This window comes from Lentinula edodes (genome assembly GCF_021015755.1).
Source record: "Lentinula edodes strain Le(Bin) 0899 ss11 chromosome Unknown C8R40scaffold_1, whole genome shotgun sequence".
NCBI classification, from domain to species: domain Eukaryota; kingdom Fungi; phylum Basidiomycota; class Agaricomycetes; order Agaricales; family Omphalotaceae; genus Lentinula; species Lentinula edodes.
Window position 1 is genome coordinate 304616 of NW_025764307.1, and position 26026 is coordinate 330641.

The window sequence follows — 26026 nt, forward strand, 5'->3', positions numbered from 1 at the left end:
TGGAAAGGGTATTGTGTAAATTACAAATATTTTGCGTGGCAAACTAAATTCTTCGACTCTAATCGTGAGTTCTACGTGCGCTATGTAAACAGCTTGTCGTTCAAACTTAGCAGTACACGCAATGGTGGTTGAGGCTGCTCGCCGTTTGCATGAACAACATGGTTTTTCCTACTCTCAAATTGACGACACGGGGGTGCTTCCCCTCTCTCTTACTGCGGGAGAAGATGGTGTTCTCCGTACCGTTCGCTATCAGGGCTCCTCTGACTGGGCAGGTGCCGAATCTCATCCGGTGCCCGCTGTACCACTCCAGGCCGAATTCAAAGAACTTGTCTCCCAATTTTGCAATTCTGCAAGTTGTATGATGGGGTTCTGTGATCAACACGGCGAGTCTTGTACAATATAAAAATATGCCTTACTCACAAAATGGTGAAACAGTCAATTGGTTTCCCATGCCCCCGCCTCGACCCGTCTCACCCCGCATGCAAAGCAGTGATCTTTTCTCTGACATAATTTCACCTTGCGGAGACGATTGCTTTATCTTGCGAGTCCCCGGTAACATTCCAGCTATCGTGAGCGTTCTCTCTCTCTGTATGATCTTTACCTGAAACTCTGTAGGAGACTGAATGGACCCCAAAGGAGGTAGACACATTCAACATGATTTTAGATTACTCCCCGGATTCTTCGCCATGCGACCTTGCCACGATCTGCAGGAAACCGTGTTTCGAGGTCATGCAAATGTCCCCTGCTTAATCCGATTAGACCTAACATCACTTCAGATTTTCAAACGGCGAAGGAGAACGCTACCTGATGATAACATCAAAAGAAGGCCTGCAGAAAACAGTTTAAAACGTCCTCCTCGCTTGAAGCACACGATGTTCAATGGTAAATAACTTCTTTGTTTCCAAGTTACGGATATAGACTTGACCTGCAATTGCAGATTTGAACTCTGCACAATTCAAGCCGTACGTTCCATAAACTTCCGGAAGTCCGATGTTGCCCACATATGCATAGGAATGCTCCATGTCACCACAAAGGCCCATGCAATGTCACCTCCAATTGCGCATGTTTCCGAAATAAAGCTCATTGCGAGAGGAGCTGTCGTTGCGATTCCAAATTATGTACGACACCCCTCAGATCATTCCCGATATACTCAAGGCTTGAGTACATTCAGGTCGACGTCGATGGTCAGGCTGCAATTGCGTTAGGACAAAAACAAGACGTCCCTGCGGTACGGAACGTTGTGCGTGCTTCAAAGCTCATCGAGAATGCGACCCGGAGCTTTGTGGAAAGTGTGAAGCAAGGTCATTCACTTTGATTTCGTCAGTGAAAAAAGCTAATAACATGTTCCAACTTTAGAGGTGAAAAGAAGGAAACATGATACATTTCATCCAGGATTAAATTCTAAACTTTGCAGATCAATACCGTTGTGAAGGATGCTCAAACATTTCTATTCAGCGACAGCTTTGGAAGGTATGCATCACATTGTTATGATACATCCTCCTTACATTATTGGCAGTCCACGGAAGTAAAGCCCGGAAGTTGGGGTGTCGGTCTATTCCTACTAGAGTCCGCTGACCCAGGCGAGCTCATCACCGGTACGTGTTGTACCTTTTCTCGGATTTGTTTCATGGCTCAAAGACACACTTTCAGAATATGTGGGCGAACTGGTATATGAGCTCACCACTGAGTCTCGGGAGTAAGTCTGCATAATTTATTCTCACGAAACACCCAACAGATATTACAATCCTTACAGCGACGTGTCAATGCATCGTCAACGAAACTACTTATTTAACTTGAATGCCACCTTTGCGCTAGACAGTGAATTCATCGGAAACGAATCTCGGTATATAAACCATTCGGAAGATACACCTAATTGCAGAGCGCAAGGTAGATTGTCTATCGTACATTGTTTGTGTTCTACGTTTTGATTGCAGTCACAGTTATGATGGTCAATGGGGACCATCGGATTGGCATATACGCTCGTGTGTATTTGATACATCTTGTCCTCGCTCATAGTCACACTGACTGACATCTTCAAGAAACTCACATCGAAGCGGGCGCTGAATTATTTTTGAACTATGGGCCTGAATTTTTCAAGGCGACCTAGGCATTTGCGTTGAGTATCATGCTATCGTGGCACCATTCACGGTAGAGCCCTAATGATAAAGCCCCAATGATAAAGTGGCTGAAACGACTGCTACGCCATGAGAGCTATATGCTTCAACTCACTGGAAAGAGACGTTAATTGATGAAATAAAAAAATTATGTTACTCACTTCTGAACCTGCTGCCCCACCTTCATGGGCTGGTATACCGGCTCGTCCGTGGCATATCCGCCGAGTGCAATTTGAGAAGCTCCAAAAGCTTTCGCTCGTTCGGCAAGGGATGGTATCGGGCTGAGGTCGAAATCTGAAGAAAGATGCCAAAAGAAAGTCGAGGATATTCGAACAAGAGGGCGTTCAGGATTTTCAACTTTGCGTTTTTCGATGACCTTGTTTCAGAGGCACATCGTATCGTTATAAATTTGAACGATCGAAGCAAACGTACCTTCAATGTTTGGTCATTGACGACCACTTCGTGATACCCAGCTTTGATCAATCCGCCAGTCAAATGTTCAAGTTGTTTTCCCGCTTGAACAAGAAGGTAATTTCCTGTAGGTATCTTGACAGGCAGACGTTTTCCAGTATTTCTCGCCCAAATATTTAATCCGGGATATCGTGAACGACCATGGATTGTAAGGAAATTGAGATCAGTGTGAAATCCAGCGAGGATAGTATCCTTTCGTCCATACTTTGCAAGATCTGAAGCGGTAGGGGCGAGTAGGTGAGGCCTATAACAGGATACGGTTCGACGAGTGAATTCATTGCTATTTATCGAGGTTGCACTCACCCATATCTTCCAGCGTCGCGGAAGGTGCAAGGAGGCAGACCCAGTCCTATGCACGCCATATCGGCAAGGTTTTCCACTCTAAGACACAATTCAATGTACATGCATAAGACATTGAGAGTAGAGCGCACGCCTGTTTCATTGACTCTCCCCAATCCTCCATTATCTGTGTCCACCTTGCGTTGATCTCCTCGGCTTGAGGGACAACATTCGGGGCGTTCAGACCGGGAAATTGAGTTTCGTACGGCGGTACCTCGCTCATCTTCCAAAAGAATCTGCATTTAGGATCTGGAGAGTGAGCGCTGATGTCCAGCGGACGTTCAGATGGTTCCAGACGTTGGATGATACCGAGGCAAGACTCATCAACAGCACATTTAGGCTTTTCTGTGTTCTCTAGGGTAACTCCTACTTGATAGCTCAACTCTGGACGCTCGTCTTTCTGGATATCAGATGTGGATTGAGCGAAATAATCTTCAAGTAGATCAAGGAACGCAGAGTTTTTGCTTTCAGTAACGCGCGAATCGTGAAGAATCAACGCCCCAAAGGTGATCAATGCATCTGCAACCTTGCAAATCATTAGAATAGCGAGCACCCTTTGAAGAATGCTCCTCACTTTCTTACATTCATGCTGCACAGCTGGGGTTTCCAGCGATTGAGACAAGAAGAGGTCAAGATCGATGGTTGGGAGTTCCATGAAGGGACATAAACACAAGGACGACAGAGATTATTTAATTACTCCTCATGATTGATCATGGGTAAAGGTCACAAGCAAGTGGCTGTACAATTTCTTACAACTTCAATCCACGACCACTCGTTGACTAATCTACCCTTTACGACTTTCCACGATGATCAAGGTTCAGCGCGTCTTCCACCGTTGAATGTCTGTCTGCTCATGCTATTGACAGATATGGAGCATGAAGAAGAATGAAGAAGCAGCGGGCAGGAAGAAGCCAAAGACCAGTGCAGCTCAGATACGAGTTCAGAAAGGTGCCTTTCCGTCTCTCATAATGTTTTTGTTTGTTGACGTAGTCGTTGTAGACTTGACAGAGCTGGATCTCCCATCGACGATGAAGACGCATTTCCCTGACCCTGCCGATCTCCTGAACTTCACATTGACAATCACCCCCGATGAAGGTCTGCATTTCGTCTTTGCGTGAGGCACGCGACCGAGTCATATCTTGTAGGAATGTACAAGGGTGGCGCCTTCAACTTCTCTTTCGCTATCAACAGCAATTACCCTCACGATCCTCCAAAGGTTAAATGCACACAAACGGTGAGGTCAACTCGTGTTTCACACTCATCCATTAACCCTGTTGACTGATCTTTTTCTGATTACAGATATATCATCCCAATGTGGATCTAGAGGGGAATGTATGTCTGAACATCCTACGAGAAGACTGGAAGCCCGTTCTGAACCTTAACGCCGTAATGGTCGGTTTACAATACCTATTTCTCGAACCCAACACCGATGATCCTCTAAACAAAGGCATGTCCACAAGTCGGACCTCTTACTGCGCCTTACTGAAGAGCATCTTTATAGAGGCAGCTCAAGAGATGAGCAAGAATCGAGATCAATTCTTATCGCATGTCAGGTCTTCCATGCGTGGTGTAAACATCAAGGGTGTTCAATACACTAATGTCATTGTCCAATGATTATTGATTATGCATAGACTATCCGTTTGCCGTTGTGCGCTGTACATTGTTCTTCTATCCATCATACCCTCATCTACTAATCCAAGCTGTGCATACACACATTCATCGTTGCCTTTCATCTCTGCCTGCAATGACTAGATTCTTCTACCATGGGCTCTGCGACAGAATACACTGTAGATGCTGATACTGATATATTGGAGATACATATATTTTGTTTGCTCAACTGCCTCGGTAAGTCGTGAATCCGTATGGACTTATGAGTAGCGGTATGTGGTAATGTTCTGAAAGGTTTGAGAGTTCAAATGTGATCTGAATGAATAAGTTCGTCAGTTTACGGATTGTGAAAACAGTAGTCTACGCACTTCAACCCATGGATAGAAAGTCTTAACACACTGGCTATCAAAATATTCCTTTGTTCTAAAGATCATCTTATAGAGCCCAGGCTTTAGCAAGTCCTTGGTCTCTGTTGAGGTTATCGGAGGCAGGAGATCTGTGCATCGTCCATCAAAATCTGTCTCGCTAGTACACGAAATGAAACGATTTTTAAAGGGATACATTTCGGAAAATTTGAACTGACCCTTTGGCTATAGGAGTGAACAAGAATGCATCACCCTCCGTTTCTTCGTATTGTTGCAATTTGATAATAACTCCTTGGGCAGGCCGCCCAGTGGATGTGTCAAGAACTAGTCAAAGATGAAAAGAAGCATATATGTATATTGAGATACAAGACTGACCATGGCAAGTGATAGGAGATTTCATTGATATGTACTCGAGGGGGTTGAGGACTTTATATATGTACATATCATCGATTATGTCATATATTATAATTCATTTTTTTAGCTTTTGCTTCAACGCTTCAACGTTCAACGACAAGCATGCCTGCAAAATCCTCGTCATCGAGTTCTGTTCCACCTCTGAACAAATATCTGGCCTCAACAGGTACAAGTTTTTCGCTGTCCTCTTTCCCGCACTCTCCATTCAACGGGACTTACTTCAGAAAAGAAGACCCGCGACAAGGCCATAAAAACTCTTTCCGCGTTTCTTTCGGACGAGACTCGAGATGAGTTACCAAAATCTGAAATGACTAGATTATGGAAGGGTATATTCTATTGTAAGTCTCGCTGAGTTTCTATCGAGATGAATCTCAAGGCTCAGGATGATCGTGTTAGGTTTCTGGATGTCCGACAAACCATTGGTTCAACAGGCACTGGCTTCAGAACTCGCGGAATTAGTACTTACGACAACTAATTCCTCTTCAAAACTTTCGTTTTTAAATGGTTTTTGGGAAACCATGGTTCGTGAATGGAACGGGATTGATAGGCTGAGGTGTGTCTGAATTGTTGGATGCTGATGTCTCGGCTAATAACTGGAAATATCAGATTGGACAAGTATCTCATGCTCGTAAGACGTTTCGTTAACGTGTCCTTTCGAGTCTTGATACGGCAGGATTGGGACTTGAAGATATGTCAGGAATATAACACTATCCTATCACATCAAGACGGACCTCTTTGGTGCGTTTTCTTATTTTTTTCCACTTCCACCTCTAAACGCACTTCAGTGCATCAGATGGTCGAGTTCCTGTGGGCCTTGTTTACCATATTGCCGATGTTTACCTCGAAGAACTCGAAAAAGCTCTCCGCTCATCGACCAGAGATACGATAAAACCTGTCCCGCTCGCTCTCATACTCTCCCCTTTCTTCAACTTGGCTGCCCAAACATCTCTGGGTACCATGTATCAGCATCTCCAATCATCGTTATTCGATCCGCTGCTATTGTCGTGTTCAAGTTCGAAAGTTACTTCCGAGGACGAAAACGACGGCGAGACACGGGCACGAAAGCGCAGACGCGTCAATGGTGGTTCATCAGATATGTATCCATCCATGATATCCAACGCTTGCCTCGACGACGCGTCCATCGAGGTCAAACTACCCGTCAGTGATTTACGCAAAAAAATACTGCGACGATTGTTTGAGGTGGCTAGTCAAGCAGAGACGCGAGACGCAAATCGTCGAAAAATATACGCATTATGGAAGGCCGAGAATGATGACGAAGACGATACGGATGAAGAGTAGTTGTACATGTCTGCCCTTCTCGCTCTTTTTGATCCCGCATATGCAACTTATAAAATATCACCGTATCGTTGATATACTCCGATGCTTCTTACGCGTTTGTTCGTAACCGTTCGATTATCAGCGCCGATATCAATATGTCGTCGAAAACTTCATGTCCTGCAGGGGTCACCTCGAACTTGGTATACTCAATTTCTCTACCAGGCTTACGCATGTGGCTTCGTGGTATGAATTTTGCCAAGAGATTTGTGTTGGTTTTGTCCTTGGATTTAAAACACTAGATAAATAGTATGTTGATAATGGACAAGAGAATTAAATGATTTACAACCCACTGCGATACTATTTCCACCTGCACTATCGTCCCAGTACAGAACCAAATGTGTTTCTGTCGGCTTCCACGTCCATTGCTGTGTGTGACAGTCAGGACGAGCCTACTCTGTTACGAATAAAACCGACAAGCTCACGTTGCGAAATAATCTAGGAACAAGGACTTCCTCTATTGGATTTTCGTAGCCTCGGAAATAGACAGTGCTGACATTTTTTGATTCCTTTGCAGCTATCCTAGTCGCTACTTTGAATGAGACGGAAATAAATCCAGAATGCTGTCTCACTCGAAGTCTCCGACGAGTTCTCCTTGCCGCTCGTACTTGCGTATCGACGTGATGTGAGATGAGGGTGTAAAGCAATTTAAAGTGACAGAGATATAGTAAGAAGGTCGCGCTTCGCGTCCACCTGTTTCTGCAGGACGCAAGAGCATGGCGTTTTCGGCTGGTCTTGGTTCAAATATGTAAGTGATCGATTCTGTAGGCTTTGTTGTGGCCGCATATCTGGGTTACGGCGTCGATTTCCCGAACTATGGGGTAACTTGAACCAACTCACCCTGGGGGAGTGACTGGAGATTCGGATCCGTAGTGTATAGAGGGATGCACTGGAGGTGGAACACGCGACTCGGAGGGTGTTCGTGAAGTAGAACGCGAAATATTAGGCTGGATATGCTGAATTGGAGGCTTCAGTGTTTCGTTGGTTTCAGTGCTAATTAGGTCGACGTTAGTAGACTTCAAAGCGCGCATGCAAGAGTACTACTCGGTAATAATCATCGTAACGGTGGGGGGAGGACTAAAAAGGCAAGGAAAGCTGTAGAGGTAGAGAATTTGATTTTGTTCGAGTATTTATAATGGTTCGGGCGGTGTACTTCTGCGCAGTACTTCTCAGAATAAGGATCTCAATACTTTAGTCTCTTCGACTGTGTAGACCAGAAACTATACCTCTATGAGGATACATGATGATTCTTCCAGAGGACTCCATTTTCGTTTGAAAAGCCGTCCAGACCTCGACGTTCATACATGTCCACCTACGAACGAGACCATTTCACCACTGTGCTGTGAACGGGTCGGCAACTAAGACTACGTTTGTCATGATCAGCTCCATCTAGTGTACATATCATATCGCGCAGAAAAGGAGGATATACAAAGTCATACTGATTCTCCTCCAGCTAACCATGCATCTCCCAATGACTCATCTTCTGGATATGCTTCAGTAAGCTCTGGACTCAGCACGAACCTTGCCCTCTGCTCTTCGAGCGGTACATTCCGGAGTTCTGTGCTTCTTGTTTTCGGTTTCGTGAGCACTCCAGTAAATAACTTTGGCAGGATGGCGATGTTTTGACACATTTGCATTAAAAGCTCATTCGATGCGGAGAGCAAGGGTTTGATATTGTCTTCGGCAACATCTGAGGATATTGGTCAGCTTGGCTGGTTCACGAGATGGAGCAGGGTACAAACATCGTGAAGAACTATCCATGCATACAACATGGTAAAACGGTTGATCCTTTCACAGCAGAGTATCAGCTCTCGTATGAAGCAAGCAAGTTCTACGACGTACACGGCCTCTAGGGAGATCCAAGACCTTCATCTCCTTGATCCAGCTTTCTGACGCTTTACATACCGGCTGTTATCGAGGAAATGTAAAAAAGAGTCAGCTAAGATGGTGAAAATGTCATGTTTTCAGACCGCAGCTCACATCCCAGCCAGTGATCAAAGCTGTATAGTTGTATCTTTTATGCTCAAAAAGCATCCCTACGAAATGATGTACAGTTTCCTCGGGGGATCTTAGTTTGATTTCTTGTGCGGAGATTGCCTCTTCCTCAAGACCCTTTTGAGATGCTTGATGAAGGTCATCTTGGACTTTACCAGCACCGTCTAGGCTAGGAATTAGCGCTTCGGTTATGAACGTAGCGCAATCCAATGGCTCAGCTTGGGACATCAGCTGAATAACGAGGCGGCCACTACTAGTCAGCACTAAGAATATGGTAAGTGCTAAAAGCGCTGAAGGTCGTATGAGAGAGAGGGGGGTAGCTGGTATGTTTAACGATGATAGAATGTTGCGACCGTTCCTGAGGAGCATGGAAGCTGCACCGCTTGGTGATATATAGTGCATCATGCTATCAGCTTGAATTCCTTGACGTGCCAGGATCGCAGGAATGTCGTCCCGCAAAGTAAGAATGGTTTGTGATCCAAACACGTCCACGTAGAAATCATCGACCTCGGGGTCTGGTACGGAGATGTGCACCAAAACCCGAACCGGAAAATCTACGGGGAATGCAGTAACGTCAAGGGACTGTGCAATTGAGACAAAAATGTGGACAAGAGAAAGTGGAATTGTACGCTTGTGCGACGTGAGGTAGAAGTGAGGGAATAAGTTGAGAACGTCGTGAAAGTTGTGAGCTGAGAAATGTGATCAATTCAAACGAGATCGGAACGTTTTTATACTTACGAACGACTGGTCCATATCCCTCATTACTCATGAAATCACATATGAGTATGCAAAGCTTCTTGGAATCATAGTTTGGATCGGTGTGGGACAAAGGAATGTTGAGGCGAGAGAGATAGCTTTTGCACCGGGAGTTGAGACTGATCAACATAGAGCTTATCTAAAGCCAATGAGTATCAGTTTTCATAGTGTCCCATGCAAGAAACATCGAACCTCATCCGGATGTTTACCAAAGAAGCAAGATATAGAGGAGAAGGCTTGCACAAAAGGTACCGAGTTGTTCCCTAATCGAAGGCTACTCCAAAGCCCTACGGCGTACGTTTGGCCAATAGAAGCTAACACCGCTGAAGCCCAATACACGCGAGTAGCCGACAGCGAATGTCTCTCTCCAAATTCACGTATTTTCAGATGCCTACTGGAATCTACCATACCAGTCTCAATTTCCAGCACATCCCAAGCATCAAATAGGAATTTTGTTAAGGCGTTTGCATGATCATACCTCCCCACCCTCTTCATAACGATTGAATCAAGGTGTTTGAGCACCTTCATATCAATCATCCTTCGCGCAGCATACATCAATTTCCAGTTTCCATTAGTCTCTGCCTTTCTTTGGCCCTCAGATGCCTCATTGGCGTGAAGATATCGGACTTGATAATGCTGTTGCCAAAGAGCCGGTATAGCCGCAGCTTCTCGGAAGAGCGTATTCGTCAAGGAACATTGAACAATTGTTCTGACAGAAATACTGTTAAGGTCCCGGGAAGGAGGAATCTGGTAGAGGATGTGGACAAGAACATCGAGCGGCAATGAAGGAACCATTCCAAAGTCCGGAAGTCCGGCCCACCAGTATCCTCCCGTACTGTAAATTAATTGAATCGTAGATTATTACATAAAACCACTGGCGACGTATACCCTCGTATACCGCTTTCCATTAATTATTCTTCCAAGGCTGCATTAATCATCTCTGTTATCCATCCCATGAGAACCTCATCTTTGATTTGAACAGCTTCCAAGAGCTTCCGTATACCTCCAAATGTTCTGCGCCCTCTTCTTCCTCCTTCCTTCTCATTTATAAGTGTATTTTCTTCCAAGACTTGCCCTCCATCCTCGTCCTCAGTTTCCTCAGTCACCCCCGGGAAGCCGAAGTGGTCGGCATCGACCTTCGGAGCCGCTTCAACAGCAGCAAAACTTGCTCGAAATAAAATTCTGATACACAAAAGGGCAAGTAGAGATACAGAAGGTGCGTCGTTCACTGTACGCAGAGAATTGATCACGGTGCTTCGAGGCAAAGGGGGTTTTCGTTGCGTGGGATTTGGATCTGGATGATTCGTGGCAGGGGAAATGGTAATGGTATCGCTTTGTGAAGGATTTCGTTCTGCGGGAATATGGGCTTGCCAGAAATGTGTGAGGACATGTGCTCGGAAACGATCTAAGAGGAGCCCGGCCAGAAATTCGAGGAAATGAAGATTGAATGAAAATCGTCACGAACCTTGCGGGATTTTATCTACCGGGCAAGTTGACCAAAGGCAGGCAGCCTCGCCTTCAACGTCATACGACTTAACATGCTGCAAAACGTGCTCGCAAAGCTCGGCTGCGGTTGAAAGTGGGGGAGCTGTACATTGAGACCGGTTCCACTGACATTTTAATTTGTCTGCTAAGATAGTGTCTTTGCGTCTATCTATATCTTGAATGATAAATTTCGTTGGAGGGCCCTGTATCACCAGCGATTGTGTTCCAAACATTGTGGTCGCGTTTTTTATAACCTCAGATGCTGGTAGCATCGGCGGGTCCTGGCATAGTTCAAATGCATCCTTGTAGAGATTCCACAGATCCACCTGTGAAATGTGTATACGTTTCCGTAGGTCTCCGTCCGAGGACGGAGTACATACCTGAGTAATTTCACCTCCGGGCCTTTTGACAAACATTAGGGCAAGCCTTTTGAAAATGGATGTTAGCACTATTTTTGACGTACTCGACGACGAGTCACGCGCACCAATCGAAACAACGTTTGGGTTCATGAATTGCAAGTAGCCCATCCAGCTCTATTTTGTTAAGTTCGTGATCCTTGGTGCTAAGGACTGCGGAAGGAACAGTATGGTAGTCGCCAGTGATATCAAGGGTGACATTTTCCTGTACTTGGTCTAGAAGAAGCAAAGTCACTAAGATACGCAACACACTAGGCATATCGGGATGTAGCAGAAAAGCTTTCGACAGAGCGGGATGGGATAGATGCGTGTAAAGATAATTTAACGAAGTTTCTAAAAGAGGCTTATCGTCGTGTAGAGGGAGGTATTTGATGCAGACAGATAACGCAGGTGAAGTTGGTGAGAGATGGGGCGCGTTTTGGGGATCCGAAAGGAGAGATGTTAGCGCGAGCAGGGCAGCCATTATCATCGACCTATTCAAAGATTCGGATACAATACGCAGAAGTGGTTGAAGTGGACTTGAAGTCTGTGGTGATGACTTTGGAGGCAAGACAAAAGTCGGCGCGACGCAGTGGAGAATATCCAAGATGTAGGACAGAAATTCGCTATTGGCATCGAGAGAAAAGTCCAAGTTGTGAAGCGCATGAAGCACGAGGGGCATTGTCCTATGAAAACGTGCAATGGCAAGTGCATTCTGATCATCGATGAGAGCGGCATTGCGAAGAACAAACGCAGACATTATGGCATGTTGACGCCGGAGCAAGAGGGAATTTGAAGGTGCAAATAGTGACTGTAGATCTGTGTGTTCTTTATAGCCTGTCGTTGAGAACCATTCTGGCCATTCGAAAAGCGCTTCCATCAACCCAGGGATTAGCCGTAGGCGAAAGTCTTCATTCCTGCATAACCGAACAAGACGATTCAGCGCCCATGCAATTTCCGTATCGATACCTGACAAGAGCGAAAGTCTCATCCGGTTATTTGCAGTTACTTCCGTGTACCATCCTACGTAGAGTTCACGATTGTTTTATAGTTTGACCGGAGGGCGACTCACGTTCATGGTCGTCGATTTGATTGTGAGCACTTTGCTGCTGCTGGGTCAATATCGAAGTAAGCGGTCCCGGCTTCTGATACATGCTCAGTGCAATGGACGAAAACAGAGGACACGTGACGCGTGCATGTTACAACGCGTTAGCGCCGTTACGGTTCTGGTCAATTTGATTACGGTGCTGAGAGCATGTACACACATCGAATAACCATCTATGACTATACCAGCCTAAATTATTCTCTACTATGGGATTACTGATGATGACAGGACTATGTAGTTGAATATATGTAGATATCGTTTGAAAAGGAACGTTTGAAGTTGAATTCAGTTAGAAAGTCGTTGAAAGTTTCGAGGAAGACACCGTAACTAAGTTGAATGTCAGTCATAACACCTAGGCTTTGCCGCCCCAAAGGCACCCAAGACTCCCTGTAGCTTCAAAAGCATCTCGTCCCACTCCGCCTGCGGGTCTGACAATGCTGTTATTGCTCCTCCAGCTCCGATGACCCAATTCTCCATCTCTGGATCCTGTGAATCCAGCTCATGCTTGAAGCAGCTCCTGATGGCAACAGACCAATCACCTCCACCACCAACACACCAATATCCAAAGATGCCAGAGTAAAGGCTTCGATCTTCATCTTCCAGATTTTGAAGAATTTCAACGCTTCGTTTCTTGGGAGCACCGGTCATACTACCTATGAGTTTCCGTATTTGAATCGTTTGAGCGCATCAACAAGATGATGATGACTTGCCTGGAGGTAAGCTCTGTCTTAACACTTCCCAACCAAGATCGTCTCTCTGAGAGCCAGCTGGAAGACGACCCTCAATCACACTGACCATCTGCCAAACATTCTCATATTCCTCTATTTGACAAAACTGCTTCACATAAACATCCAACCCTACCACACTATGCAAGTCATGTCGAATCAGATCCACGATCATAAGATTCTCCGCGACCTCCTTCTGACTCCCTCGTAGGGCCTCTTCAGCATAAGCGCGAGTGACGCCCGGCGCTTTACGCAACGTGCCTTTGATAGGTCTAAGTTGGCACAAGGTATTCGGTGAGCGGGAGTAGGAAATGAACCGTTCTGGGGAAGATGAAAGAAACGTCGAAGGTTGAAGCCGAAGATATGCAGAATATGGGGCAGGATTACATCGTCTAAGAAGTTTGTACCTTTCCCAGGTGGACAAAAAACTTGGTACAGATAGGTGGGTGTGTGCGGTCAGGCAAAGTTCGTACGAGTCACCAGAACGAAGAAAATCCTGGGCACTTTCGATTTTCGCGATGTAACGAGAGCGATCGGGCAATGCCACGAGAGCGGAGGCACTCCGCATGTTCGAAGGAGCCCTTGTAGGCAATGAACTGGAAGGAAGTTTCTTCAATTCATCAGAAATATTGGCCATCCATTCCGAGTCATCCGGCAGCAAACTTTGGATGTAAACCTTGTTCGTCAATGTATCGAGCACTAGGGACCTCTGAACATAAATGAGGTTTATATCGGGATGCGCATTCATATCTCTTCGGTTACGCCGTAGAGGTACATCAAGAGAATCTACTCCAAGCTCATAACTGAGAGTTCCTATGAGACCTCCCCAGAAAGGCACCTCAGGACAACCATCCCGAGCTTTCGAGAGCCGCATGAAGCGAGAAATCCAGGACCAGACATCATATCCATCCAGTGTCTCATGCCATACAGAGTTTGCACTTTTCAAAGTGACAGCAATATCACCAACAGAGTAAAGGATTTGAAGGGATGTGGGAAGAAGTGAAGCAATGATGGAAAATCTTCCGGGACTCGCTGCAGAGTCCAATAGAATGAAGGGAGATTTGTGATCGTCCACACCTAGCATTTCACAAATCTTGACGGCGGTTGCCCCTGGTAGATCAACGACATGTGTAAGAACAGATGTCGCAGTCGTCTGAGACGAGGATAGTGATGAGGGTTGTAGGTGAGGCCAGGAGGGGCCAAGGATGTCCAATGCGGAGGGCTCAAGGGGAAATAGACATCTTCCTCGTTTCTGCGACCATTCAACTGCCAACGCCCAAAAGTTGCGCAAAATATGCAGACCTCCCTCGTCGGTAAGTACGGACTCTGGATGATACTGAACACCCCAGAATGGACGGGTTCGGTGCCTTCCGGCCATGAGTACGGAGCCATTCTCGACTCCATCGTCCGCCCAAGCTAGCGGCTCTATTTCTTTTGAATGTGGCTCTGCATGGTAAGAGTGGTAGCGCACAGCCGTAACTTGGGGCAGGTTTTCGAAGATGTCCCTTTCGTTGTGAAGGATCTGCGAGACCTGACCATGCTTGACGACTTGCAATCGTCTGAGCTGACCTCCGTGCTCTATGACCAGACTTTGGAAGCCCAAACAAACACCGAAGATAGGCAGAAGGTCGCACTCAGATAGTTTCCATATATCTTTCACGACTCCGATATCTTCTGGCAGATCAGGTGACCCGGGGCCGGGGCCAATGATAATGGCAGAAAAACTTTTTAGTAAAGGGAGAAGTTCATCGATGGAAAGTTGGTCGTTTTGAATGAGGTGGATAGAGCAATCAGGAACAGCAGTGCGACAAAGTGCGGCTAGACTAAATATTGGCGAGTATTAAGAAGAGGATAATGTCAAAACAACCAATTGCTCACTTGAACGTAAAAGAGTCATAGGAATCGATGAGTAGCAGTCGAGGGCGTTGAATAGTCATGGTGTAAAGGATCGGTTGAGTATCAGAGAAGTACTTGGCCGTTCATATGAGGCATATGATTAATGATTCCTTGTCAAGCTTGAAAAATAATAAAAACTCTCATATGGTGCAAGAAAAATATGTTTGCGCGGTATGACTTGAAGGAAGAGACGAATTAATTACTTACGTGATCACCCATGAACGCGTCCAACCATGAACAATCCCAGCCTGTCTTCAAAACGGTTAGAACGACTGCCGCTCGCTAAAAAATTCTTATCAGCTCACTTTTCTTCCAGCTCAAAACAGTATGTGTACCTTTAATGGGCGTGACGGCTTTGACAGCGTCGTCTATACCAACTGTAACCAGACTGCTGAATGAACTGCTGGAAACTCTACATAATATACGATCTTCAGGATACTCCCTTAATGAGGCAACTATCAAATATGTCTTCTTTCCGATATATGCCCTCCTTAATCGCAATGATTCCACCGCCATCCCAGATCAAGTACTGGAGAAAGTATTCGCGATCTTGAATACACTTTGTGAAGACTGGTGGTGGTACTTGGAGCTGAAGGATTGGGATCAGCTCTTCATGCTATGCGGGTCGGTCATTGGAGGATTCGGAGCTAAGGGTAAAGGGAAGGAACGCGCTGAAGAGACGAAGGAGGCTGCTGCTCATTGTCTGCTGACCTTATTACGACCAAGGGATAACGACGATGGGCCGCTCACACCAAATCAAGTCCGATTGCGGATGAGAATGTTCGTAGAGCATGCTCAGACGCCTTCTTTTATCCCCATCCTTGGCCAAACTCTCAATTCGGTATTATTGGCCACCGAACATCCTAGCCTGTCTCTGCAATTAAGCATGCTCGACCTTTTGTTCATAATGCTTTCGAGATACTTCCCTGACGATCTCATCGTTTCGATTCTCCCAGGCGTTGTCAGTACAACGTGCAAATTATGCTTGGGTGCTCCAGGAAGCAAAGGGTGGGCGAAGGGTGCTGTGGTTGGGAACTCCTTGCGCGTAATGCAAGAGGTCATATCAAAATCCATTGGCGATGAGCCTTGCATCAAAGCAGGTGTTGTCTTATCTGCAGAGACTATCGAGGAACTTGCCGACCTCGTTGGCGAGCAACTACCGGAACAATCTGCTCAAGAGGAAAGCAAGTACGGAACTTCTCGCACGTCATCTTGGCTCAAAGTGACCTCCTCGCAGCTCCTTATTGCCTTGAAATCACTATCCCCACTCATTAAACACCCTACATCCTCGGCCCTGATGGGCTTGGCTGAATTCTCAGCACACGTACTGCGAACTACGCCAACGACATTACCTCAGATTCAGCCTCTCCTTCTCTCCTACCTCCTAGCATTGACTAATTCAGAACTACCAAGTGTTTCAGGAAAAGTCACTGAGTTACTCTTAGAGCTTCTTACCGCGTCGTCCAAAGCTCGTTACTCTCTTACCTGGACACTTATGCGGATAACGAGAGATAACCTGATTGCTTTGCCCGTCCTTCTGCCCTCTCAATCAGATACAAAAGTAGAACACGTAACCGGTATCATTGAGGCAATCTGTCGCCTTGCTTTGATTGGAAAGGACAATACGAAGAGCAATCTCAGCCCTATCGCATTCGAAATAGGAAAACTCCTTGGGCCTACAGGAGGTGTAGAGAAATGGGGATGGAGTTTGTTGTCTGTCCTGGAGCTTGTGGATCCACCTGTCACTGTCACCAGCACATCTGCAGCCCAAATGATGCTCGAAAATGAACCTGAAGTATCTGCGTGGCTTCCATTCCCCCAGCCCATGCTTAAAAATGTTTCCTCCATGAATACCTTTGACTCCCTTGTCCGGATGTTTCATGCCTTGGGAAAGGCTGCGGGTGATGCAGGTCTTTTTGCAGTTGAATGGTTCGTGAACATTGGTCAAAGCGGGAAAGATTTCAAAGCCGTAACAGGAATGTGGTGTGCTTGCCGACTCCTTGAGGGCATATCAAACGTGTCTCTGTCAGAAGATCCCTCGACTTCGTTAAGGTTATCCAGGAGCAAAAGGCTTGAAAAGCTGGCTCGCGGCTTAGTAAAAAGCACAGCACAACTTTGGGATAGTATTCACGAAGACGACCCTATTGATACACCATCAGAAGGCATACCGGATGGGCACGACGAAGTACCTAATCCCATTCAGCATGTTCGAGGTTTAATTCGTCTCCACGATACACTTCAAATTACACGAGGGACACCTATCGGACCTCGTATCACAACGCAGCCTATGCTTCACAGCGCCCTATCTGTCCAGCTTATATCAATCACAGCTGGGATCCTTGAAACTCGCTTTTCCCCGTTGTTCATCTACTCATTATATCCTATCCTCCATAGTCTTGTTTCACCTTTTTCCTTCCTGGCGGAAACCGGGTTGAGAGCACTCACTTTCGTAACGGTCTGCACCTCGTATGCTTCGCCTGCGAATTTACTCTTATCGAACTTTGACTACGTCCTTGACTCGGTTTCACGTCGTCTCAGTCGACAATGGCTAGATGTCGATGCTACCAAAGTTCTGGCTGTTATGATACGATTAGTGGGAAGCGATATTGTCGAGCGTGCGGGAGACGTGGTAGAAGAGTGTTTCGACCGATTGGATGAATATCATGGCTATGAAATAGTGGTTGAAGGTCTTGTCGAAGTTCTAGGTGAAGTCATGAAAATCATCAAATTCGAAGAGCTGTCCAAGCTGTCCGATGATCAAACTCCGCCAGTACGACAAAGCTACATTGACCAGCAGAAATTTGATTCCTTTTTCGAATGGTTTGCACATCGTTCGGAATCGACAGTGGAGGAAGATCAGGAGGATTATGGTCCTGCACCACGGAAAGGTTGGGGCGACGACAATCCCCCGGACAAAGCAAACACTGGCGATCAGCCTGAAGACGTTCCGGAAGTAATGCCAGATCAAGAACCTCCATTGACTTCCTCGCAGGCTCTCACCAAACAAATCGTTCAACGCTCGATATACTTCTTGACTCACGAGTCTACTGGAATTCGCGCTCGAATCCTCAATTTGCTAAGCTCGTCGGTCGCAGTGCTATCAGAATCTACTCTGATGCCTTCCATCCATTCTGCTTGGCCATTTATCCTCAATCGCCTCGCTGATACTGAGGTATTCGTCGTCAGTGCAGCAGCTGGTCTCGTCGAGGCGCTTGTGACTTCCATGGGCAGCCTAATGTTTCGAAGGGTCTGGGATGATGTATGGCCTCGCTTTCGTTCCATACTCTCAAAACTAGAGACTGCAGATAAGATTAATGCTGTGTCACATCGAATACGAGGAGGTGTTGGGACTGAGTCTGTCTATACACATTCGCATCGACTATACCGTTCCATCATCAACACAATGACCGCAGCTTTAAAGGGGGTAGATCCTCAAGATAGCTCAAACTGGGAGGTCATAGTCGCTTTCCGACGCTTCCTCCATTCGGAAGCCGCTGAAGAACTACAGCAGTGTGTCCGGAAATTGTACCTCGCTGCGGGTACAGTGAATGCAGACGCTGTGTGGCTAGCTCTCACCGCTACCTCAGGACAAGTGACTTCCACATCTACAAAATTCTTGTATGAATCTCAATGGGATATAGTACAAAATGTGGAATTGATATTAGGCGAGCTTGATACATGAATATGGATTGTATGTATTAAGCATTTGTTATCCAGTCATTGAACTCTCATCGTCTGAGGTCATATCAATCGTACTCGTGTCATAATTACCATCTGGCGGAAATGTTGAAAGGCGATGTTGGGCGGGGTCAAACCTTCTTAATTTGACACCCGCTTCTGCGAAAAGTTTTGCGGACGCAGTATCTCTATACTCTGCAAATAAGTCTTAAGCTAGATCGGAGCTAGGAAAAAGAAACTGACACTTTATAAGAAAGATTGTAAACAACACATTCAACGCCTGTTTGAATGATCTTGATCGTGCACTTGAGGCATGGACAGGTGTTGCAGTAGAGAGTCCCTTTACCCACTCGGTCCCTTCCCGCTTCCAAAAGTGCGTTTTCCTCTGCGTGTAAGCAGACACATTCCTCGTTATCACCGATAGCCTCCGAGCCACTATTGCAGCGAATGCACCCTCCTTCATTACAGTTGCGGACACCTCGAGGGGTTCCGTTGTACCTATCGATCAAGGTCAAGATCATTGGAAATCGACATTGAGCGTTCGTGAATGGAACTTACCCAGTGGATACTATCCTTTTGTCGCGTACCAATATCGCACCTACGCGTCGTTTCATGCAATTTGATCTTTGTGAAGCAAGAGAAGCAAGAGTCTGTAGTAAACTTAGAGTGAACAGGAATGTTCGACACATTATAGGGACTAACCATGAAATACATGTCCCAGTTTGGCCTGAGATGCAATGGATTGAACAGGTCGAGACTTTCAATATGTGCATATAATGCAGGTACTGAAGCAAAATCATTGACAACGCGCACGTTGACTAAGTCTGCCATCCCATTCAACGAAGAACCTCTTTTGCCGAAACGTTGTTGATCATCTTCAGCTGCAAAAGCCTGAAGTGATATCGAACTAGATTGAAGAAAAGAAGGTATTCTTATAAACTGTGATGAAAACCCTCATACCTGTTTGAACGTCGATACCGTTCCAGTAATGGCCCATCAAAGCTCAATAGCATGAAAAATGGTCTCTTGATGAACATCTCGATCACCTCTCGCGTCTTCAGATCCGTGGTGACGAAGTTTGACCTCCAATTACGCGTCACATAGTCCAATACTTCTGTTGGATCTCTAAAAGTTATCGAAGAGACGGTCTCGTTGGTTTCAGCGAGGTTTTCGTCAGAAATTGGCGAAGGGGAGGGCAAAGGGGTCGCGTCGAAGGTCAAGAACGAGAGATGTTTCGCAGCATTGTTTACTGAGTGATCCTTTTCAACGTTCCGTTGGTAGTCAAAGGAAGAGGATGCGTAATCTCGGAACTGTAGATAATTTTGACAAATTGATCGGGCTTATTGAGCTGAAACCACCATGTACCCATCACACACCTCGTCAGGCAAATCCAGTCGAATGGAGGTGAATCCTTGAGAAGATATAAGGAACTCCTCAACTGTAGAGCAACCAGAACTTCGCGTCCCAATGATGGCGATAAACATGACAGATCAACGCTGAGTCCAATATCAAGGATGCGTGGTCGCAGCACGTCGTGTATAATAAATCATGACAAAACGCAACAAAACAGTGATGAACCCTCAAAGTTAAAATATTATCACTATGTACATACACCAATATTTGGTGAATGAATGAGGTGCAGTTTGAGTATGTAGCCAGATTCCTACTCCTAATCCTATTTCGCGACCTATACAACGCGGACTGTGATCAGTACTTCAACATAGGAACGCATGATGAAAGCAAGCTCTCAACTGGTTTTGATTTATCCTTTTTTCGCTCTTTCGCCGCAACTCGACCTGCAGCCCTTTGTTCTTTGGCAACTTTCATGTCTTTGGGAGCTGTAGTGCGTAATTGTTTGATATGCGTAGGAATAATGGGTGTAGCACTCTTGATTTCTGCCACGGAGACCGCCGCCGCGAGCCAGGAGGCCGTGAGTACTGGAACAGATGTCACGAGGGAAAGGATATTTGAGAGTTCTGGAGCGTCGCTCTAAAGGAGCATCCTGAACAACCAATACCGAAGATGTAAACTCAAGCTTACATTGACGGCCATCACAGCGACTCTTCGTATGCCCATGACTTTTGATAACGTGAACTCAGCACCTTGCGGGAGTGGAACGAGGAGGATCGAATCTGGGGGTTTGGTAGAGTTGTACGCCGCAACTAGATGCGGAAGATGATCTATAAGTATCGGGGGGTTGACGTCTGCACGACACACAAGGATTATCCTGATGGCAGGGGGCGAAGACGCGTTCTTGTCGATTCCTCCGCGACGAGTCCGCACCAGCACCTCGAGGCGTTTAGTAACTTGATTGATTCCCAAGGTGAGATGAGCAAGTATTGCTGGTGGACCATCAGGAGCAACGTCTACCTGCATGTCGGCAGAACTTGATCCCTGATCGGCTCCAGCAATGGGCGAATTTTCTAAATCATTTGTCGTTACCCTTCTCGTTTTCTTCCGTGTATGTTTTTCTTCCAGCGGTTCTCGTTTTCGCTTTCTATTCATCTGTGACCGAAAATGTTGGTACTCTGAAACTCCATCTAATAAAGATAGAATCTGTGCAAGGACTAGGTTTTGGAGATTGATAGGTACGGAAGGCCTTTTCGTTCGAAACTAAGCAGGTGAAAGATGATGCAGACCAGAGATGGAATCATACCAGTGCAGTCGAAAAGGATTATCCAGGACGCCTTTAAAAACTACCTTTCTTTCGGCCTGATTAGGCCTTTCGCGATTTGAACCATGAGTGTGGACTTTGACAGACATTGAAACGGACACGTGACTTATTTAGATTCGATATGTTAGTACTAGTTAGTACTACTACTAGCCTTGAGTTGATTGTTTTCTGTATGTCCAAAATCACCGTGGGCCTAGGGCTCAACACGCCTACATATGATGTCTCTGAAGGTCAACTGTCTGCTCCGTCAAGAAAAGCCTCTGTTGATGGTGGAAGCTCTATTCGGTCCGCGTCCTCAATGCAAGGCCTGCTTCAAGCCGAAATTGGAGAAGCAATGGTAGAGATCGACGCTGGTAATGGAACCTCTGGCTTCAAGCAAGGATCGCGCATAATTGCGGAGTCTCTGGCCTCTTGTACACAATCTCTCCACTCAAGTTCTACGTTTATTGCCAGTGGGCATGACCGTGACTGGTCTCCAGAAAAGGCTTCTCTTTCTCGCCACGGTACTCTGCTTACTGCCAATGCCACGCCTAGTCGAAATACTGCTGAGCTCAAGTCCATTCTTGGGAATTCCAATGCCCGACTCAAACCAGGCGCTTCTATCGTCCCAGTTGGCGCTTTATCTTCTGCAGAGTCTACCTCCCTTGAACAAGCCAAACCTCGGGCTCGCGTCGAAGTAGATGTAATACCGGAAACGAATATCTTTGTACAAGGCGGATATATCAATGGCACAATCAAGATTCGTATCCGGCCAAGATCAAGAACAGAATCCGAGGTTCTCATCTCTGACGGAAAAATCAGAGTCGTTGGCTTTGAATGTATTCAAAACGAAAAAGAGCGCCACACTTTCTACCAGCAATCTGTTTCTTTATCAGATGCGTCTCCTTCCGCAGAACTCCTTTTCGATTCGCCTCCTGATAACGAAGGCTTCTATGCAGCCAAAGAGGGCGTGCATGTTCTACCGTTTTCGATGTATCTCGTGCTCAAAGGAGGTGAGGGCACGCCCAAGGGTACAATATCTCCTCATTCCGGCATTGCTATACGTTACATAGTTATGATGTGCGTTCCTCTTTTTCACAATTGACTTCAACGGTATCTCTGATTTGTGGTGCAGTTCAGTCAAAGTTCGAGAAGTTGAAACTGACAGGCGCTCGATCGCCCACTTTTATCGCGACTGCGAAGTCTGGCCTCGCTTTAATCCTTCTGCCATGCTTTCTCCTGCGGCTCAACCAATCCGTGGATCTGCTGCTAAGTCTCTCCTCATGGGCGGTAGTGGGAAAGTGGGGCTTACCGCTAGTTTGCACCGCATATACTGGGTCGCTGGTCAGCAGGGCTGCGTGAAAGTCAGAATTATCAACAAAAGCAAGAAGACCATCAAAAATCTCACTCTAACGCTGTTGCGCTCCACTGTGGCATACAAACCTAATCCCCACCTTGACGTCGAGGGATCTGACGAACATGACGCAGACGCATGCCAAACTTCTACTGTTCAGAAGCAAGTAGCTGAATGTGTACTCGAGATGGGACAGAGAGATCATACTAGAGGTCACGCTAGCGCCAAGGGGTGGTGGGCCGGTGTACGACCGGAGGAGACTTCAGAGTTTTGTCATTTCCTATCTATACCCTCGGACGCTATAACGATCCCTCGTGCTCGTCTTTTGGAAATTGCATATAATCTCCGCGTCACTATAAGCGCAGGTCCCATAGCTTCGAATATACACGTCGTACTTCCAATCCGCATAATCAACTTTCTCTCTATCGATCCGCCACCTAGTTTTCCTCGTGAAGACCAAGCGATACTCGACTTTCTCGGCCAGAAACCCCCTCCAGAAATAGACGAAATTCCCAATACTGATGTGCCTTTTACTCTCAATGGGAGGGTGTTGGAGCCACTTTCGGAAGATGATGCAGCTGACGCTGAGTACGAAGGTGATCTTTGTGCAGAAATTGATAATGAATATATATCAGGACGTCGCGGTTCTTCCCAATCATCCATTTCCGAGGATGTGACTACTACTAATGATGATATCCACCCTACACAACTCGGTAATGCGACAGCTTGCGATGATGATGACAGTTTTGTTCAACAAGCTGTCACTTCATTGAAAGTCGACATCAAGTATGGAGAATGTGGTGGTCGCTTCGCGGACTTGTACTACTCCACAGAAGAGGTTTCACTACCCCTCCCTTCCAGTGACGCCGCCGAAACTTACACTCCACGTCCTGCAAGCCCCAAAGAATACCGTCTCTCTTCACCTCATTCCAGTACTAGCTCAGGCGTATCTGAGTCCGACCTGGCTCGACCGAGATCTGCCCGCCCCCGAGGCCCTTCTTCTTTTGCGGAACGAGTTCAGCAGAAGCTGCAGGCCAAAGACGACAATCAGCTCCTACAAAGGAATGATAGTCAGATTAATCGAGAACGGGGAGCTGATGAATCGGCCTCGTTTGTGAGCGCCCCTCCCAATGCATCTCAGGAGCCCTCTGTTGGCCAGAGCAACTTATACAGGAGTAAACGGACCTCTTCGCAAGCCGGAGGCACCGCAATGGCTCGCCAAAGAAGTTCCACTGCAGGATCTTATTTTCGTCCTCGGGAAGAAATACCGGACGAAGTCGAGGTTTTGGATGAGGAAGGTGGCGATGAATCTCCATCACGATCTCCATTCGCCGAAATCACTCGGAAGGCTAGCGCGTTATCTTCCTTGACTACTGGTGGATCAAAGGCGAGCTCTCGGATGCTCCCGAATATTCCCTCTAGCAGAAATACTGGTCTCCCTCCTCAATCTGGAGGCAGTGTGCTGATGAGGGACGGCGCTGTCGATGGAGTCCCCCCTCGAGTGGTTCCAACGGGAGCTTCGGATACTATAGGTGTTACTTCGATACATCCGGATCACCAAATGGATATTGTTCCTGAACATTCTACTCAGATACCCTACAAAAATACCCGAACGAAATCATCTACACCTATCACAGGCCGAGCTAGATCACATACGCTGGCGGCTCCTCCATCTGATAGGGAACGCCCGGTCAGCATCGACCAATCTCCGTTGAAATTTTCCGTAGGGGGAAATTCAGTCAAAGACCGGATCAGGATGCTAGAAGAGAAAGCCAGAGCAGAAGAAAGGCTAGAAAATCTCAAAGTTTAAATTCCAATCAAGATGTCCTCCTGTAGCCTCATTCATCTGGTTTAGGCTTCGCCTAACATCCTGATGATACTTTATATTCTTGTGAATTATCTGACTCTACAGTTATGGTTTTATGTCGTTTATACATGACACGGATTTGAACGTATACTATAGTTTCTCCGATTTGGAGCTAGAAAGCACAATGAAAGCACGATGACAATAGCGATTTGATCTAGAACGTATGAAGATGCGAGTTGTCAGAATAATCAATCTAGATTAGTTTCAACACCAGGTATAACCTCCAAGCCTAACTCTTTCAAGGCTCGCACACCTCGGCGGACCCAATACCACCTTGCAGGAGGATGCTGGTACCATAACGAAGGAAGGGGTTGGATTGGGATTTGGGAATTGGATGTCTGGGCGACCGCATTCTCGATTACGCTGAGTTCGACGGGCGGGGTCTCCAGCCCAACTGATATATCGACATTTAACCCCTTTCCGGTAAGACCAGGCGGACTTGCACGGGGATTAGAGAATATATCTTTTTCACCCGAATTAGACTCCACTGCGTGATCTACATGTCTCGTACAATCCAGGTTCGAACGCTTCAGCGATGGCTCAGCTTTCAACCTATCTGACGTATCCTCTTTACCATATAGGTATATAGAATCAATGAAATTCAGTGTAGGCGGAAGATGCTGCGGGACATCTCTTCGCTCCTGTCGCGGGAGCAAATGCATCTTCCTTGCTAGATCTCGTCTGAGTCTGGCATTTGGAGGAGAGGGAGGCTGAGTTGTAGCACCTGAATAAGTCGAAGTGTCTCTGGAATCTGGTGTATTCGGTCGTGAAGCTGGTTCGGTATGCTGTGACTGGCTTGGATATATCTCGTTGTCCTCGTTCTTGATTCGGGCATCCCCAACACCTATATCATTTCCGTGTCCCGAGTCAACAGATTCCGAAAAGCTCATACTACCGTCGGTCCAAGATGACTCTGAGCCCAATGACAGTGCAGATACACCAGAATCTCGGCCAGAGTGACGATTATTTCTCCACCGTTCTTTCTTCTTCTTAGCTGTGAGAGCGACGCCATTGGCACCTTCCGGCACACTGTTATGATAGAGACTATCAAGTTTGGCGTCATGACCCTCGACTATTCTTGTGGCCTCTGGATCACCTTCTAGTAAAGTCGGGTTAATATATTCTGACTCGGCGCGGTTAGGGGCGAACAATCCATTGTCTTTAATCCAAGCGGCGACGTTTGATTCATATTTGAGTGCCTCCAACAATCCAATGACGGCAAGTAGTATATGATCATGTTGTTGTGAGAGATCGTCGGCATCGTATTCAGGGCTGAGTCTCTTCATCTTTTTGTGATTACGAGGCAAAAGTTGAGGAGACAGTGACCGAGATCGTTTGCGTTTTCCAACCCCAGCTGATGCGATATCCTCGGACGAAGAGGTCTCAGTCCGCTCTACTGCAACAGCTATGTCATCAGAGAAAGCATCCCCATCGCGTGCTTCCGCAATACGAACATCTCGTGCATAGAATT

General features: G+C 46.4%; 14 protein-coding genes across 14 annotated transcripts; 6 read left to right on the top strand and 8 right to left on the bottom strand.

Annotated features, from left to right (window-relative positions):
* The first annotated feature begins 68 nt into the window (after window positions 1–68).
* Window positions 69–2263, top strand: C8R40DRAFT_6908 (uncharacterized protein). Its single transcript, XM_046235882.1, has 12 exons — window positions 69–383; window positions 436–569; window positions 616–726; window positions 777–882; window positions 938–962; window positions 1012–1301; window positions 1415–1470; window positions 1517–1595; window positions 1651–1696; window positions 1754–1887; window positions 1941–1982; window positions 2040–2263. Exons 1-12 carry the CDS (start codon window positions 122–124, stop codon window positions 2105–2107), a joined length of 1353 nt encoding a protein of 450 aa, XP_046092043.1. The 5' UTR covers window positions 69–121; the 3' UTR covers window positions 2108–2263.
* On the bottom strand, window positions 2198–3579 carry C8R40DRAFT_1031435 (Clavaminate synthase-like protein; the record flags this gene model as incomplete). The annotated part of the gene is made up of 6 exons (XM_046223169.1): window positions 2198–2228; window positions 2276–2490; window positions 2547–2829; window positions 2889–2966; window positions 3017–3450; window positions 3499–3579. The coding sequence occupies 6 exons, from the start codon at window positions 3577–3579 to the stop codon at window positions 2198–2200; spliced, it is 1122 nt and encodes a 373-aa protein (XP_046092044.1).
* Window positions 3580–3653: 74 nt separating this feature from the next.
* On the top strand, window positions 3654–4648 carry C8R40DRAFT_6219 (ubiquitin-conjugating enzyme/RWD-like protein). The gene is made up of 5 exons (XM_046235668.1): window positions 3654–3872; window positions 3924–4019; window positions 4070–4158; window positions 4224–4371; window positions 4426–4648. The coding sequence occupies exons 1-5, from the start codon at window positions 3800–3802 to the stop codon at window positions 4536–4538; spliced, it is 519 nt and encodes a 172-aa protein (XP_046092045.1). The 5' UTR covers window positions 3654–3799; the 3' UTR covers window positions 4539–4648.
* Window positions 4649–4757: 109 nt separating this feature from the next.
* Window positions 4758–5297, bottom strand: C8R40DRAFT_1064738 (transthyretin; the record flags this gene model as incomplete). The annotated part of the gene is made up of 4 exons (XM_046225579.1): window positions 4758–4847; window positions 4901–5057; window positions 5116–5221; window positions 5273–5297. The coding sequence occupies 4 exons, from the start codon at window positions 5295–5297 to the stop codon at window positions 4758–4760; spliced, it is 378 nt and encodes a 125-aa protein (XP_046092046.1).
* A 116-nt stretch (window positions 5298–5413) lies between these two features.
* C8R40DRAFT_1164382 (Nop52-domain-containing protein) lies at window positions 5414–6610 on the top strand (the record flags this gene model as incomplete). The annotated part of the gene is made up of 5 exons (XM_046230488.1): window positions 5414–5477; window positions 5536–5649; window positions 5708–5864; window positions 5918–6049; window positions 6097–6610. The coding sequence occupies 5 exons, from the start codon at window positions 5414–5416 to the stop codon at window positions 6608–6610; spliced, it is 981 nt and encodes a 326-aa protein (XP_046092047.1).
* An 88-nt stretch (window positions 6611–6698) lies between these two features.
* C8R40DRAFT_1164383 (uncharacterized protein) lies at window positions 6699–7677 on the bottom strand (the record flags this gene model as incomplete). The annotated part of the gene is made up of 5 exons (XM_046230489.1): window positions 6699–6884; window positions 6940–7014; window positions 7072–7168; window positions 7219–7434; window positions 7487–7677. The coding sequence occupies 5 exons, from the start codon at window positions 7675–7677 to the stop codon at window positions 6699–6701; spliced, it is 765 nt and encodes a 254-aa protein (XP_046092048.1).
* Window positions 7678–8079: 402 nt separating this feature from the next.
* On the bottom strand, window positions 8080–10192 carry C8R40DRAFT_1032066 (Hemimethylated DNA-binding protein YccV like-domain-containing protein; the record flags this gene model as incomplete). The annotated part of the gene is made up of 6 exons (XM_046223225.1): window positions 8080–8336; window positions 8389–8434; window positions 8489–8541; window positions 8617–9330; window positions 9380–9536; window positions 9590–10192. 6 exons carry the CDS (start codon window positions 10190–10192, stop codon window positions 8080–8082), a joined length of 1830 nt encoding a protein of 609 aa, XP_046092049.1.
* Window positions 10193–10210: 18 nt separating this feature from the next.
* C8R40DRAFT_1242240 (uncharacterized protein) lies at window positions 10211–12455 on the bottom strand. The gene is made up of 5 exons (XM_046233570.1): window positions 12350–12455; window positions 11367–12300; window positions 11263–11308; window positions 10863–11208; window positions 10211–10802 (listed from the first exon to the last, which is right to left on the bottom strand). The coding sequence occupies exons 1-5, from the start codon at window positions 12429–12431 to the stop codon at window positions 10309–10311; spliced, it is 1902 nt and encodes a 633-aa protein (XP_046092050.1). The 5' UTR covers window positions 12432–12455; the 3' UTR covers window positions 10211–10308.
* A 96-nt stretch (window positions 12456–12551) lies between these two features.
* C8R40DRAFT_1233016 (ADC synthase) lies at window positions 12552–15199 on the bottom strand. The gene is made up of 3 exons (XM_046233325.1): window positions 14986–15199; window positions 13093–14930; window positions 12552–13035 (listed from the first exon to the last, which is right to left on the bottom strand). Exons 1-3 carry the CDS (start codon window positions 15042–15044, stop codon window positions 12722–12724), a joined length of 2211 nt encoding a protein of 736 aa, XP_046092051.1. The 5' UTR covers window positions 15045–15199; the 3' UTR covers window positions 12552–12721.
* Window positions 15200–15236: 37 nt separating this feature from the next.
* C8R40DRAFT_1157508 (armadillo-type protein) lies at window positions 15237–18685 on the top strand (the record flags this gene model as incomplete). Its single annotated transcript, XM_046229632.1, has 2 exons — window positions 15237–15265; window positions 15304–18685. 2 exons carry the CDS (start codon window positions 15237–15239, stop codon window positions 18683–18685), a joined length of 3411 nt encoding a protein of 1136 aa, XP_046092052.1.
* A 27-nt stretch (window positions 18686–18712) lies between these two features.
* Window positions 18713–20165, bottom strand: C8R40DRAFT_1164388 (cytidine deaminase-like protein; the record flags this gene model as incomplete). Its single annotated transcript, XM_046230490.1, has 6 exons — window positions 18713–18869; window positions 18925–19179; window positions 19240–19331; window positions 19384–19588; window positions 19642–19991; window positions 20058–20165. 6 exons carry the CDS (start codon window positions 20163–20165, stop codon window positions 18713–18715), a joined length of 1167 nt encoding a protein of 388 aa, XP_046092053.1.
* A 46-nt stretch (window positions 20166–20211) lies between these two features.
* On the bottom strand, window positions 20212–21444 carry C8R40DRAFT_1075943 (uncharacterized protein; the record flags this gene model as incomplete). Its single annotated transcript, XM_046226897.1, has 4 exons — window positions 20212–20368; window positions 20434–20670; window positions 20722–21280; window positions 21338–21444. 4 exons carry the CDS (start codon window positions 21442–21444, stop codon window positions 20357–20359), a joined length of 915 nt encoding a protein of 304 aa, XP_046092054.1. The 3' UTR covers window positions 20212–20356.
* Window positions 21445–21689: 245 nt separating this feature from the next.
* Window positions 21690–23136, top strand: C8R40DRAFT_1032214 (uncharacterized protein; the record flags this gene model as incomplete). The annotated part of the gene is made up of 2 exons (XM_046223239.1): window positions 21690–22414; window positions 22470–23136. Coding segments are annotated over 2 exons (1392 nt in total), but the record flags the coding sequence as incomplete, so codon positions are not given.
* Window positions 22743–24731, top strand: C8R40DRAFT_7048 (uncharacterized protein). The gene is made up of 2 exons (XM_046235920.1): window positions 22743–23276; window positions 23324–24731. The coding sequence occupies exons 1-2, from the start codon at window positions 23210–23212 to the stop codon at window positions 24496–24498; spliced, it is 1242 nt and encodes a 413-aa protein (XP_046092056.1). The 5' UTR covers window positions 22743–23209; the 3' UTR covers window positions 24499–24731.
* Window positions 24732–26026: the final 1295 nt, after the last annotated feature.